General features: G+C 38.7%; 1 protein-coding gene and 1 pseudogene across 4 annotated transcripts in view; both read right to left on the bottom strand.

Annotated features, from left to right (window-relative positions):
* The window catches only part of LOC127179572 (60 kDa lysophospholipase), a 33,125-nt gene extending 26,740 nt beyond the window's left edge, over window positions 1-6,385 (bottom strand). For all 4 annotated transcript variants that reach the window (XR_007829532.1, XR_007829531.1, XR_007829533.1 and 1 more), the window contains exons 1-2: window positions 6,225-6,385; window positions 2,174-2,257 (exon numbers count right to left, since the gene is read on the bottom strand). Coding sequence is in view for 1 of the 4 variants with exons in the window: in XM_051133189.1 (XP_050989146.1) it covers window positions 2,174-2,257; window positions 6,225-6,348 (208 nt within the window). In the remaining 3 variants the exon portion in view is untranslated. The remainder of the gene's footprint in view (window positions 1-2,173; window positions 2,258-6,224) is intronic.
* A 550-nt stretch (window positions 6,386-6,935) lies between these two features.
* Window positions 6,936-16,240, bottom strand: LOC127179576 (60 kDa lysophospholipase-like; annotated as a pseudogene).
* Between the last annotated feature and the right edge of the window lie 237 nt (window positions 16,241-16,477).

Below are 16,477 nucleotides of genomic sequence, written 5' to 3'. Positions count from 1 at the left end.
ATGACACTGGGAAGCCGTGTTATTTCCACTGAAAAAGGAATGCTGTGGAGCCACATCCTCCACAGGGAGGTTCTAAGTGGAATTTACACATATGGATTAACCGCATAGGGCTGTACTGAATATGGATGTCTCTGGGATTGCTCAGACCCAATTAGGGCAGCTACACCTTTGTAGAGATGGCAGAGCAGGCTCTGCCAAGGGGAAACATAGGTCTAGAAGCTATACCGTCAAAGAATACACACATGGGATCCCCTCAGAGTCTCTACATATGGGCACCCAGCCTACCACCTGTTTTCAAGAATACAGCAAATGAAGGCCTGGAGCCAGACGCTCCACCACGTCTGGCTGCAGAAGGTGATGTAGGAACTCAACAGGGTTTGCCCAACAGGGAACTCTCTGGAGCAAAATAAGCACTTACTATGATGCAGAAAGCCGACACTAAGCCAGAGCCTCTTGGTGCTACTACCCTTTTGAGGTGAGAACACAGGAGGACGCTGGCTCACTACAAAGGCTACAGAGTTTACCAAAAACATTGGGTGTTGCCCAACTCTACAGACATCTGTCAGTGAGGCGTCAAGTGAGCTCACAACCTGAGTGGGCAGGGCACACCTTGTGCTGGCCTCCATAACAGATAAAGAGCTGCTCTGAGCAAAGCTTAGGCTGGGTCTGCATCCTCCAAGGGAAGCGCTTGCAGGTTCACCACCTAGTCCCTGAAGGGAGTGGTAGGAACCCTGGGCATGTAGACATGCATGTAGCCAAGGTCTCAGAATTACATGGGAGTCAGCCGGCCCAAACTCTAGGCATTACTTGTTGACCAAAAATGCCTGCAGGTCCCCTACCCTTTTGCTGGAAGCCAAATCAATCAGCAGCAAAGTCTTCAAAGACAGAATCTTTAGCTCTACTGACTGAAAAGACTTGACATTCTGAAATGCTCTAAGCACCAGAGTCAAATTTCAAGAGGATATGGAGTGAAGCCAAGATGGATTTAACCTTCTCACCCCCATTAGGAATCTAATGACCGTAAAAAGCCGCTGAGAAATGGAAAGCAGGAGAAAGGGAGACAGACTGAGGACTCGTGGCTGTGCTTACCAATTTGTTTATGTGAGGAATTGCCAAAGTGCTGTGGATTTTGCTTGAAGCTCATGAGCGCACCCTTGTTTGTAACTGTAAACTTTATAATGAAAAGCATGAGCCTCAGACAATCCAACTCTGACTTCTTCCTTCCTTTGTCGAACTACATCACACCCTAATCAAACACAACTAAATCAGCTAATCAAGCTCTTTGGGATTGCTTGATAATACAAATACAGGTGTGCTGAAGCAGGTTGGAAATAAACTTTGCAGGAGAGTGGGTCCCCAGGACCAGGGTTGAAGACCTCTGCTGTATACAGTACAAGTAATTAATACCATTGTACTGTCTCTCTTATACACAAACACTATTGTAACCTTGAGTATCGTATAAGCTGTATTATTTCACAAGTGCCAAACATAGTGTTTTTCTCACAGCAAGGCACCTTGCTTAATCGTGTTCAGTAGAAAGCATGGCTAGACCATTTCTTTCCTGAGACATTGTTGATCTGAGGTAGTTCTTTACAAGATTACACTTACTATGCACACTTCACTGAACATACTCTGGAGCTGCATCTTGTAGATTTGATTTAAAAGCTTAAGTGGGGACAACTCTGAAGGGAAAGTAGCTGCATATATTGCATTGAGATGTCTTATCTCATTAATCAACTCAAGTGTAAGATCACTGTGGTAGTTTTGTATTAGTGGATGGCACACAACTGAGACAGTATCTTCACTCATATGCCCTATTTGCAGGAAACTTGCAAAGTCCTTTCCTATAGCTACTCTAGTAAGGAACTGTATATTCATGTCACTGATTCTGTGCCACAACACTTCTAACATCTTGTATCCCTTGTATCTCTATTGCTTAAAGCACTCTGGGAACCTCCTTTCAGCTTATATCAGAAAATCAAGCATGAAATACAGTCTAACCCATTTGTGGTTTTGCTGTAATCAAGCCAATCCTTTCTGAGCTTTTCTCTACTCAGAAATCCTTTACACACACATATCTTATGAGCTGTTACACACTGACACCATTTACATGATAAAGTTAAAATTGTATACATTTAAACAACAATAATAAAGTATGTTTTCTAAGGCTCACCTTCTGTTTCAGGAATCTTAGTCCCTTCCTCCTCCCCCTGATCTTCTTCAGCCAAAGGATGAGTGGCTATCCCAGTATTTGTTTCTGACACAGAAGAGACAGTTTATAAGTCAAGGAATAGCTTGTACAAGAACAAGGAAATGTATTTTTATTATTATTCACCGAGTGAATCATAAGTTTCACACACCAGCACACGCAATCAGCAATCACTGGAGTAGTGATTTGACCTCGAGAGCCAAATCAGTTCTATTTATGAATTAATCATTAATTTCTCCAATTGATTGAAATGATCCAATTCAAACAATTCACTCACAAATTGGATATTATACAACGCTTATTTCATGAACTTACCTGGGACAATTAAAGCAGATTTATATGACTACAGCCTAAACAATTCCTCAAAGAGAGCTGTTTCAGTGCTACCTTGAATATACTCACTGTAGTAGTTTTATTGTTGTTTGATTAACTTTAATCTTTTTATGAATGCTTCTCCATTACTATTCATTAAGTACATGGGAATACATAGATTTTTGGAATATTGTTGCGACTAGCAGTGGATGAAAATTGGAGTGATTTATATTTTATGTTCAGCTTCATACAGGCTAGCTTCAGAATCATAACACAAAACAGGGAACAGATTTGTTTTGTTGAAAAACTGGGTGACTAGCTGTATTCCTCATCTCACTCTCTTTTCTTTTTCTTGTTTTTCTTTCCTCTTGTGGTATTCTGATTTTGCCATCTCTTGTCTGCCATCTACCTGATGCACATTGAGTCAGATGTTCAGAACCAATCTGTAAACGACTGTCTTAAGAGGACACACAAGCTCTTGACACAAAGGGGTGCTTTCATTATAGCATGCATCCTAATAGATTATTGTAGATAATAGATCATAAAATCATATGCCAAAATATGGGATTCTGCTGGGCCCCTTCTGTGACCGGGGCCCTTAGAATTGTTTTAACTGAGAGACATACTTCTTGGATTTGTGCTATCTAGTCCATTATAACAATGACAGCCTGTGTGTGTTCTTCCAGGCAAGTCTCAGTCTGCGTGAGAGACAAGGACTTTAATCCATCCACATCCACAGCTACTGTCCCTGCGGAGCCAGAGCCCACCACAGACACAGAGCAGATGGCTAAATCACTAATCACCATGGGAGTGTTGGTAAGATATGAGGGGTGGAGCCCTGACCTATCAGTCGAGGTAGATGTTAATACACTGAACTCAGTAGCCCTTTTCCTCATTTAAGGAGATGAAGAATATTTGCACCATGTCTGTTTTGTCACCCAGCACCATGGGTCTCTTACTCGTACAAGCAGCTGAGACATACTGCCCCATTCATCGGCACAGATGGAGCCAATACCTACCATGGTGTGAGTACACGCAGAACCCATTCAGTGCATGCTCAGTTATCAGCTGCCCCTGTTTCCCCGGTCAGGAGATCCTTTAGAAGTTACAACTGTGAACCATTGGTTCCAGTAGAGCGAGATGGTATGGAACTCAGCTCATGTCCACCTGTCAAGGACAGTGAGTAGGCACAGGAGCCATCACACAGCAAAGCCGCCACCTCTGCTTATCATCCAGGGCAGAAGGTTGGCTCTATACCAAGTAGATCCACCTCCAGCTGCCCTGCTGCTAATCCCTGCTTTATTGGTCCATTTATCATGCAAAAACAATTTAAAATGAAACCACTTACCACTTAAAACTACCTTTACAATACAGAATTGCACCTACCTTCCATCACTCCTCAGATCTTACCATGAGTCTCTTGTTCCTCTATCCAAAGGATGGGGCAATTGAGTAGAATAGCTGGTTGACTCGGAGGGATATGGACCGGACAAAAGATTTTGGATGCCGTGAGAGGATATCTTAGATCCTGTGCTATACTCTCAGAGTTTCACACCAATTATCCCAGCAGCCCGACATCAAGAACTTGTCCCCGTTGTCAGCTACAGCAGTCATCAGGATCTGTCACGCAAAAAAAACTTGCTGCCTGGCTCCAGCCTTGGAAAGCCATCCCGGGTGTCATAAGCTGGGTTCTGCAGATCAGAGAACAAAGCTACTCACTCCAGTTTGCTTGCAGACCCCTTTACATCTGCTACTTCCTTGTTTCCAAGGAAGATAGTGGGCTTAGGCCCATCCTCGGTTTCAGACACCTGAACTGAGATGCCCATTGAGGATGTTAACTTTCCTGAGATTCATGTTCTTGCCTTTCAAACTGTCTGTGGCCCCCGTGCAGTTTTAAAAGTGCATGGATGCAGCTCTTTCCCCCCTGAAGCAGATGGGAATCCCCATTTTTGGCTTGTGTAGCCAAGAACTTTTTGTCTTCTAGCCCAGGGGCTCGTCTTCCAAAGGGACAGTTATCGATTTGGCCCAAATCTGGGCCTGGTTCGTGCCAGAATGCTCACTGACAATTCAGCAACTAGAGGCATGGCTCATACTGGGGGCTTCTCACCCCCTCAAAGTTTTCCAGAGGATGCTTGGCCTCAATATTGCCCCCTCCCAGACATCAACTACAATACCGGAACATCAACTGTCTCAAAATAATGGCCCTGAAAACCTTCCTGCCGGCCTTAAGAGGGCACCTCATCCTTGTCTGTATGGACAACATGATGATGGTACCCTTTATAAATCACCAAGGCAGTCTCAGGTCACATTCTCTTTAGCTGGTTAAAGCTGTGCTCTGTAAAATCTTCTGGAAAGCCAGGTAAAATTAATTGTGTGCACATGCATGACCCACTGTCAACCGGTCGACTGTTAACACAGTCCCCAGTTAAACATTGCCATGATGGCATCGCCAAGAAATGTGGTCCTGATCATGCATCAGAAAGGTGACGGGTTGTGCCTTGAACGGGGCTGCACTTATTGCTCTGCCCCATGCTAACTCTAATTAGCAGGCCATGCCAACTTGAGCGAATTCGAAAGGCGAAAGTGAAAGCTAAAAGCAAACATGCATTCCAAAGCAACTGCAAGTTTCTATGAGTATGAGTGATTGCAAGCTTTCGTACCTACGGAGTGTACGGCCACAATCCCATCTTAGGTTTAAGTACAGAAACTTACATAAACTAGATAAAAATGTTTGTCAATACAAAAAGAAAAAAATACTATTGTGAAAAATTTAAATTTGAATTAACGGTACTATATAACAGCATTATATTTGTATATACTTTAAAATATATATTTTATTTCTGTAATGCAAAGCTGAATTTTCAGCAACCATTGCTTCTGTCTTCAGTGTTGGAAACAGTTGCGCTGCTTGAAATGTTCCGGAATCTGTGATGGCCTACTTTTTTCATGATAGTTTGATTATTTGATTATTTATTTATTTATTTATTTATTTATTTATTGTTATTATGTTTTTTGTTTTTTTGTAGTTTTTTTTTTTTTTTTTGTAGTTTTTGTAGTTTTTGTGACAATAAAAAACTGAGCTACAAAAAAAAAAAAAAAAAAAAAAAAAAAAAAAAATCAAGTTAATTTAATGCGCTAAAACTGTTTTCAAAAACCATCATCAATGTCAATTGAAACACATGTCTCAAGATAACGGACGTGGCTTGAGTGGTGCAAGATGAGAACATGAGAACATACCAAGAAAACAATACAGTCAAATAATTACACAGACATTTAAAAACATTAATTTTCATTTTTTTAATTTATTTTTTTTCCGCATTCGACTGTCGCGGCATCTACTGGAAAGCCAGGTAATTACGTGCACATGCATGACCCACAGTTGACTGTTAACACGATCACAGTTGAACATGGGCATGATGACACCGCCTAGAAATGTGGTCCTAGGGCTGCTGTCCTGACACTGCAGCATCCATTATTGCAGCATCATGCTGCTCACCTGATGCCATATGTATATATACAAATACAGGGCAACTGTAGATACATACTAAAGATTATCATTTGGACACATTAAATACCAATGCATTAATGTTTACGCCGTTGTACATTATTGTACATAATCTTTCAATAGAGTGCAATATTAGATTAGTCGTGTATCAAATGTGAACCCTCATACAATCGTGTGAGCGCTGCCGTTATCGTTTACCTTGAGTACCGTAAGACATTCCTATAGTTCCACCGGTGTACATTACCAGAACCCTCACGTCACCATCTGGATTGCTGGAGACACTCATGATGACAGCCGAAGGATTTGGACCAAGCGAAGACATCCACCGTGAAGGACCTTAATGCAGCCTGCAGAATGGCTGCGCGTGGGACGGGGGCTGCACTTGTCGCTCCGCCTCATACTTTACTCTGATTGGCAAATTCGAAAACGAAAGTGAAAGCGACCAAAGCAACTTATAGAAACCCTAATAAACTGGATAAAAATGAAACGAAAAAAAAAAGAGAAAGTTTAAATTTAGATTAGATAAATATTATTAATCAATGACCATCTATTAACTAAATTAAATCAACCTTTTTTTCATGTTTAAAGCAGCTTTTGCCCTAGGTGCACCTGTGCATAGTTTTTCAGGTAGCTATAAAAGATTACATAAACTATTTTTTTAGCTGTTGAAAATACTAGTGTTCTAATAATTTTGTCCACCACTGTTTATACTAAATTCACTCCGAATTAGTGGTGTATATATGGTCTATGATAATACCATAATTGTTATTTTAACAATGTGAAAAACCAGCTGTTAGATCTTCCCTCCATGCAAGAAATATCAGAAAACATTCATTTTGTCTGGTACCCATAACTGTATTTTTGCCAAGAAGAAAAGCCAGGGGAGAGAAGAAACAGGAGACAAAGTGATAATGATAAAAAGGAGCAGAGTTTATTTATTACACCAAACTGCTTCACAACAACATCCATTAAACGATAAATTTCTATAAAACAAATACATAAATTATATTATTATAAGATAAAATGGAATAACAAAACGATTAAATGATAAATTATTATAAATGAATGAAAATTGACACAGCAGTTAATTTATCAAATCGCATTAAAACTACCAAAACACTTCATAGAAGCACACTGTATAGTCTCAGATCAAGCCATTCTTCTATAATACTGAAGGTTGTCAGCCAGCAAGCACTTTGCCACTTAAACCAATGGCCTAAAAACACTAACAACAGGTAGCATTATACAGTATTTTCTTTATAAAGCAAGGACATACAGACAGATTTTGCTATACTGCATTTAGAATGCTGTCTAGCACCAGGGTTTTCAAACCTGTCCTGGAGGACCCTAGCACGACACATTTTGTATGTCTCCCTCATCTAACACACCTGATTCAGCTCATCAGCTCATTAGTAGAGATTGCAAGAGCTGAATTAGGTGTGTCTGTTAAAGGAACCTTCTTGTTTGAAAACTTCTGGTCTAGCAGATAAAGGTTTGAAAACTTCTGGTCTAGCAGATAAAGTGCTAACAAGCTTTGCTTTATGTACTTAAAATCAGGTAAATGCCAAGAAACTGGATCCTGGCCACATGTTAATGTCATGAACCACTGGTTCTTTAGTAAGTTGTAAGGTTCACCATCAAGTTAAACTGCCTTTAATTTAAGTAGATAATCATTTGTTTTATTTCAGTTTACTCTACTAAAGCCAGTCATGTTAGATATGTCCCAAGTGACGTCAGTGCATATTCTCTATTGCACACCCCTACTCTGGAGTGTTTGAAGTGCAAAACAATGTTAGAAACAAAACAACTTCCGGTTACATAGCCTCTTTACAGCCAATGCTGAGGGACTTAGCTATAACCTGAACAAAGTGAGTGTCGCCGAGAATACTCTGCTCCTCCCGGGTCAGCCACCATCTCACCACGCAGATTGCGACTCAGCATCTAATGAACAAATAACAGGTTTAACAATATATGTCATATGTAGTTTAAATTTATTTTTAAGAGACATTTTTGCATACCTCCTTCTTCTCTCTTATGCTGAGGTCTTGTTTTGCCAGCACATAGGAGAGTTTTGAAAGAGCAGCTTCCGAGGTCATATCAAGCCCAGCAACCACACCAGCCTCACTCAGAGCCTGAGAGGGAATATTAATTGATTACACACTCCAGGAAAACACCCACATGAGGCCTTTCCCAAACAAACACCCGTACCTGGCCAGTGGCGTATGAGGTTGTGACCATGCCCCTGAGACACTGAGTGCAGTTGATCATAATGAGTCCTCTCCTGGTTGCATTACGGATCTCATTCAGTAGGTCAGCACGGTTGTCTGGGGCGTTACCACTGCCGTACGTCTCCAATACGATCCCGTCCATAGGAGGCTGCAAGAAGGCCCTGACCTGATGAAAGGATAGCTATAAACATCTGAAACCTCTTAAAGGAATAGTTCATCCAAAACTTCTAACATTATTTATTTAAAATTGTCAAATAATGAACATGTTCATGTGCTGAATGAAGACTATGTCAATAATATGTAGCAAATAAAGGTAGAGATTACAACAGCCTTACTGTATCAGCAGTGATTCCTGGGAAAAGTCGCAGGAGACCCACATTACGGTTCATTTGTGTGTTGACACTGAATTTGGCGGTTGTACTGGCATGCCGCACAGCATTAAAGTTAACTAAAGAGTAAGAAATAAAGCATAATACTCAAAATAACATGTCTGAATGAAATTAATAACACAGCAGCATCACTATAAAGGAGTTAACATGAAATATCAAGCATACTTTTTCTTTTCTTTTCTTTTTTTTTTAATTTCTTTTAATAATTTTTGTCTGCACATGCAGTTTCTACTCATAATTTCCTGAATTGCAAGGCAGAAAAAGCCTGTGCATAAATGTTAGAAGAATCACTTTTGATGTCGACTTGAGCACTGGCTAATGGCGGCTGATTTGGTGAGGAAAATGCGTCAAAGCTTTCAGCGTCCACTTTGGTGACACGATTTCCTCGGTACAGCTTATGATGAAAATAGAGGCAAACCTGTGAAGAAGGACAAACATTTTCTTGCTCCTTGCACAACGTTACACTTACACTTACACAATACACTTAAAACTGTATTTAATGAATAAGAAAAAAATATTTCTTGTACAATATTAAAAAAAGTATTTTTAAATATCTGATTATTTCAACACAAAACCATTTTAATGCTAAAATTAATTGATAATGTCAATTCTCAAAACAAAACAAAACCTCAGGGATGGCAAACTGCTGTCCTGCTATCCCAGGCATGTCATACTGTCCTCCTGCTATCAACAGCGTCCCCAAGAGGTTGTCCCTTCCATCACTTCTCAACTCAAAGATGGGCACCTGCCATATACAAGATGGTTGTGAAGCTAGTAGTCCTCAATCTAAGCTTATTGAAATAAAATGTCAAAAGGGTTTGGAACAACATTAGAGTAAATAAATGATTTAGGGTGAACCATGCCTTTAAAACATGTTACCTGTGATCCGGTGAGGATGACGGGCTTTCCCAGGTTCTCACACATAAAGGATAAGGCAGAGGCGGTGTAAGCCATTGTGTCTGTGCCGTGCAGGATGACAAAGCCATCATACTGATCATAGTGTTTCTATAAAATATGATGGAACAATGTTTAAAATCTCGGAAATTCAAAGACTATCTACATGATGATGATAATAATACCAGAATCAAATGATTTATCATGATCAGTTCTGTTCACAAGTCACTACATGCAGTTGTGTCCAGCTCAGGGTTCAACAGTCCCACTACTGTAATCACATGTGAGTTACAAATTACTGCATGCAGTTGTAAAAAATATTTAGGTGCACTGATGCAAGTGACTGGTGAAAATGCATCTACACTGTTGTAGCTAAGTGTAAAACATTGTAAATGTAAACATTGTAAGCAAAGAGCCCTGCAAGTCAAAGCCAAACAGAGAAGCACCTCAATGTCTTTCCCAATGGTGGCCCAGTCATCTGCAGTCATATTGCAGGAGTCGAGGAGTGGAGAGTACTCTATAACTGTATATACAATCCTCTTATTCTGTTTGGACAGTCTGGGGTGGGAAGAAAAAAAAAGGCAAAAGTGTAATGCTTAATGAATACCCAAATGCTGACAATAAGCTCTAAAAGTAAAGCAAAACTTCTTATTTAAACCAGTGACCATTTACAGGCAAACATGCAGTTTAGCTAGATCAGCTAAAACAAACAAACAAAAGGGGGATTATTCATTAACAGTGACAGTTTTGCATATTTCAGGGGCATCTCCTGTAGCAAAAACTGTGTGCATCAATGGATGAGTACGTTTTTGCTTGCAGCTGACTTCAGTATCATTAGTAACTGGATACAATGATGGCATAAAAATTTTCCATTTGTGCAAAATCTCTAACATGGCCTTATGAGCATAACCATGTTAAGCTATTATTGAATGTGATACTGGATATATATATATATATATATATATGCAATTCTGTCAGAAAATGCAACATTTCTCACATGCTTAATCATTTTTGTTTGCACTGCAACAACAACAACAACAACAACACACACACACACACACACACACCAAACAAAACAAAAAAATGTGTAGTACTTACACCTGCAACCAGTTAAAATGGAGAAAAGTTGACTCAACCTTTGTGTTGTGTGTCACACTGAGCATGGAGAAAAGAAAGAAATGTGAAGAGTTGTCTGTGGATTTGAGAGAAAAAATTGTGGGAGAACATGGACAATCTCAAGGCTACAAGTCCATCTCCAGTGATCTTAATGTTCCTGTGTCCACTGTGCGCAGTATCAACAAGAGGTTTACAGCCCATGGCGCTGTAGCTAACCTCCCTGGACGTGGACGGAAGAGCAAAATTAATGAAAAATTACAACAAAGGATTGTTTGAATGGTGGATAAAGAACCCTGATTAACTTCCAAACAAATTCAAGCTGATCTGCAGACACAGGGTACAACAGTGTCAGCTCACACTATCCGTCGCCATCTGAATGAAAAGGGACGCTATGGTAGGAGACCCAGGAGGACACCACTGCTGACACAGAGGCATAAAAAAACAAGACTGGAGCTTGCCAAAACTTATGCAACAAAACCACAATCCTTCTGGGAGAACATACTGTGGACAGATGAGACAAAAGTAGAGCTTTTTGGTAAAGGACATCATGGCATTATTTACAGAAAAAGAAATGAGGCTTTCATAGAAAAGAACACAGTCCCTACAGTTAAACATGGTGGAGGTTCAAAGATGTTTTGGGGTTGTTTCGCTGCTTCTGCCACTGGATGCCTTGACTGTGTGAACAGTATCATGAAATCTGATGATTACCAAAGAATTTTGGGGCGCAACATAGTGGCCAGTGTCAGAAAGCTGCATCTCCACCAGAGGTCATTGGTCTTCCAGCAGGACAATGACCCGAAACACACTTCAAAAAGCACTCAGAAATGGTTACAAACAAAGCTGGAGAATTCTGAAATGGCCAGCAATGAGCCCAGATCTGAATCCCATGTACCTGTGGAGAGATCTCAAAACAGCAGTTGGAAGAAAGCATTCTTCAAATCTAATTGACCTGGAGCAGTTTGCAAAAGAAGAGTGGTCCAAAATTCCGGGAGAGAGGTGTAAGAAACTCATTCATGGTTACAGGAAGCGATTGTTTTCAGATATTTTTTTCCAAAGGGTGTGCTACCAAAACTTAAGGTAAGGGTGCCAATATTTTTGTCCAGTGCATTTTTTGGGTTCCGTGTGGACTTTTCTTCTCTGTTTTTTTTTTTTTTTTTTTTTTTTGTGTGTGTGTGTTGTTCCAATGCAAACAAACAAAAAAAAAAAAAAAAAAAAAAGCCCAAGCAAACAAACAAACAAACAAAACATCAATAAACATGTGGGAACCAAAACATTTGAAACTGTAACAATTTTCTGAGAGAAGGGTTGAATTTTCTGACAGAATTGCAAGGGTGCTAACACATAGTATACATTCATCAAATACTTTTACTTCCAAGTCGCTAAATTCCAGCCTCAGCCCAATCAGAAGTAGCAGTACTTACATAGAATTGAATTTGAATTGAATTTCCTTTGGGATTAATACATATCAATGATAGTCATTCAAATATTTTACATTTTCATTTTGTGTTGTATCACTTGGTGTCAATAATTCCAAAGTGTTGTTAACTTAAAAATTATTACATAAAAGATTATATTATACCACACACATCATTATGTGAACAAGACAAATAATGTCATAGTATTACACAATGAATGGCATGCTGTCAGCACAGTTCGATAATTAGCAAACCAGCAAATATATTACACAAAACATGCAAGCATGTTTAAAATGCAAACACATGCAAGAACATAATTCTAGAAAGGCACAAATTATGCTACCAGTACTAACAGGACCCATGTAATACAGCATCATCTGAATGAGTGGATGTCCTGTCAAAATAACACACACATGTCATATTTTTAATATTAAAATCTGCCATCAACTACAGGACAGGTTAATGCATTACAAGTAACACAATGTTATGTAATCAGATTACTCTTTCAAGTATCTAGTAAAGTAACTTTAATTTTAATTTGCAAGAAAACATGTGAGTTACTTTTTCAGAAAACTATTTCTTTAAGACTGGTGCAAGAAACCAACTTTTCAAACCTGTATTTTGTACACAAATAGATGCACCACCACTAACGTCTAACCTGAATGCATGTTTGTGTGCATCTGCCTGGGAACTTACGGCAGCACCAATGTGTTCTCTGGAGTTCTGCCACACAGTGCGGTCTGTTGTGCATATTGCTCATCATGTAGAAAAGGGATTTTGCGTAGTGTTTCAACAAGAGCGTTTTCTTCTGGAGACAGAACTGCAAAGTTATGAAAAAGACACATGTAATAACAAATGCATCAAACTAATATACACACTGAACGAAGTGACAAACCGTCATGTTTGCAAACTAAATTCAAAATGAGGCCAAAAACCCATCACAGTGTATATCATATAATTTAAATATAGTGGCTTAATATTAAATAACTTTGTAATGTCTAATCATTGAATAATTTTTAAATTAAACTTTACAAATGAAGTACATTAGATCTATTAGATCTAGTGAAAAGGGGCATAATGTTCCTTTAAGCTCTGTGTTTCTTTCATTTCATGGTCCGTTCTCATCATTGTTATGTTGGTTGTTATATTCCTGTGGCTTCTGAGATTTACTGAGAGGTTTTGTCTCTTATTTAACTTTTGATAATAAATGTACAGCTGTGTCTAAATCATAGGTGTCCAATCCTGCTCCTGGGGGGTCACTGTCCCGTAGAGTTCAGCTCCAACCCAAATTAAAGGGAAAATGTCTTCTCATCAATGCCATTATATTGTTTATCCAGACTGACGTGGACTGACGCTGTAACTTTACCTGCTGGTGTCGCTGTTGTTTCTTCAGAAAAATTAGTGGTTTATATTTACACCCCTGACAATTCTTTTATTGAAAGATTGTACAATTTTACAAAGTATGCACCTTGTGAGCGTCCCAGCGATTTTTCCAGTCTTCATAGCATCCCTGGTAGTCTTCAAGCGAGATGACGTAATCCACTTTGGCCATTATCAACACTACCAAAATGGTGTCCATTCAAACCATTCTTAATCTTTGGGAATATGAAAACATCCCAAGGAGTCAAGCCATGGCTGTAGGGTGGATAGGGACGCACCCTTATGTGTTTTACAGCCAAAAACTCTCTGACAGCCAAAGCACTTTGATTAGATGCATTGTTGTAATGCAGATGGCAACATATAGCTTCTCCATAAGTTTTCTTTACCATTTCCAAATTTTCTGATGTACTTTTACCCAATTTCACACAAACGTGTATGTTCCAAACTTACATTTTTCTGGTATGTATATAAAGTACCTGATCTCATGACGAAAACATACCTTTAAGAACTTTTCGCAAGACGCAAAATGAGTTCCAAAAAGTTCATATCACTGCAGTTTCCAACTGAAATGAACACTAGAGAGGGTAAAACAGAAGGTGTAACAAGTTTACTAGGTAGTTAACCCAGCGCTGAATTGGACTTATGATTCGAAACCCTTGGGTTTGAATACTGTGGAAAAACATGACTCATGATGAAAGAGCTGAAAGAGGAAATCAAATAACAAGCTAAAACAAAATGCTTGCGATTGTGTTTTTACATCACATTCCATTTTGTTCATTTTATCGGCCATTATAGCCCCACTCAATGGACATTTCAAGTCAGAACTGAGGTGACACGTACAAAACCAATATCAGATAAAATGTATGTTCATCTGTTCCGGGGAGAAAAGAACGACCACTCTTTTAGTGCAGCTTTGTGGACATTTCACATGTCCACTATATGTCACAACGTACATGGTACTACATACTTCATGTCTTGCAAAAAAGTTCCCACAGGTACGTTTTCGTCATGAGATCAGGTTACATACATTACTAAGTAAAACAAACATGTCCCCCCGTCACCAAATCTGAAATACGTCCAGGGGCGAACTGGGAAATCAGACTGGAAAATCTCACACAGGGCCATCCTACACCCACAGCTAATTGTGAAACCATAGACAACCCTATTTTTTGTTTGGCCATTACATAAAATATTTTTTAAAAATAATTAAAGTGCAAAATAATTAAAGGTTTTCTCTTGAACTGCACCTTCACTTTCGTATTACTTTTCTTAATTTCCCCCAATCTGTCTCTCTCTCTCTCTCTCTCTCTCTCTCTCTCTCTCTCTCTCTCTCTCTCTTCTTATGTATGTGTGTGTACTTCTTTTGTTGTTGTTGTTGTAGTAACTTTTACTTCTTCACCAGCAGGTCTCCTGTTATGACTGAGATTGTGTCCACCTTGTTGCAAAACAACCACCTCAAATTTGTTTGCACAGAATGTTATTTATACAATGACTTAAACCCAAGATTTAACTAACATATATTTAATATACATATATTTAATACAAATATATTCATACATGTCAAAATCAGTACATTATCTTTATTGAAAAATCCTAATGCTGAATAATGCTAATAATGTACTGTTGCATTATTAGGCTATGACTCATATTTTTGTGTTGTAGTCTGCTCTAGCTCCCTCCTTAACTAAACTATAAATCTGTGTAAAGGATTTAATAACAAATGTACATTTTTTTGTAAAGGATAAGGACCAATTTTCAAGACAAATTTTTGTTGAAATTAGGACTACACTCTTAAAAATAAAGGTGCTTCAAAAGGTCCTTCACAGCGATGCCATAGAAGAACCATTTTTGGTTCCACAAAGAACCATTCAGTCAACGTTTTTTTTTTTTTTTTTCAAAGAACCATCTCTTTCTCAGCTTTTTATAACAAAGAGAAACAGAAACAAAAAACAGAAAAAGAAAGGTTCTTTAGATGTTAAAGGTTCTTTATGGAACCATTTAGACAAAAAAAGAAAAATAAATAAATAAATAAATAAAATAAAAGAGGTTATTCTATGGCATCGTGAAGCACTTTTATTTTTGAGAGTGTATGTTGACAAGAGTGATGTAGAATTATTATGAAGCTTACAATGGCGATGTACCTGAGAGAAAACAGATTTCACCGTAATCGACAGAATTTTTAGCAGTAAGAAAAGTTTTTAAGCATGATGTTTTGCAAAACATCGCGGTTATGACAATAAATACGTGTTATTTAAAAATATATATCATTATATTTTCAGAATGACATAATGGACATTTAGAAAATGTCTTAGTTATGATTTTGAGGATGTTTATGAAAAGTGACATATTAAAGACGTTTATCAGATGTTTGCGCACAGCAAGTGCTTTCCAGATGAAGCACTCTTTAACAGTGGGGTATGCGTTATCGTTTGCCCCCACTACTTAAACTGCTCTTGAACTTTTAGTTTTGGCTTTGGAAGTTATATTAAGGAAATTAAAAAATTATCCCATTAACGTGTAATAATATTAATATAATACTGTACACAATGTGTCTGTAGAGTGCAATATTAGTTATATATCAAGTGTTAACCCTCATGCAGGTGTGCGAGCGCTTCCGTTATTATTTACCGTTATCATGATAAGCCATTCCTATAGTTCCGCCGGTGTTTATTACCAGGACCCTCGCCTCAGCATCTGGATTGCTGGAGAAACTCCGACCCAAATGACGTTCACCCATCATTCTGAATGCGAAGGCGAAGACGACAATGGGTGCTTCATTCAACCTAGAAGGACCTTACTGCAGCCGGCAGAATGGCACGGGGCTGCACTTCTCGCTCTGTCCCATCAGGTCACACCCATTTGAGCGATTTAGAAAGTGAAAGTGAAAGTTGCACGTTTCTTGAGTAAAATGGTATTTTGTCCTATCATCCACACATGCAAAGTTGATTGATAACATAACTGCAATAAAATAATAGTCTAGTTAAAAATTACTTGTTTACATGATATATAATATATTTTATATTGTTTAG

The sequence above is a fragment of the Labeo rohita genome, chromosome 17 (genome assembly GCF_022985175.1).
Source record: "Labeo rohita strain BAU-BD-2019 chromosome 17, IGBB_LRoh.1.0, whole genome shotgun sequence".
Classification (NCBI taxonomy): domain Eukaryota; kingdom Metazoa; phylum Chordata; class Actinopteri; order Cypriniformes; family Cyprinidae; genus Labeo; species Labeo rohita.
The sequence above is the reverse complement of the archived record's forward strand: the minus strand, read 5'-3'. Positions and strand labels throughout refer to the sequence as shown.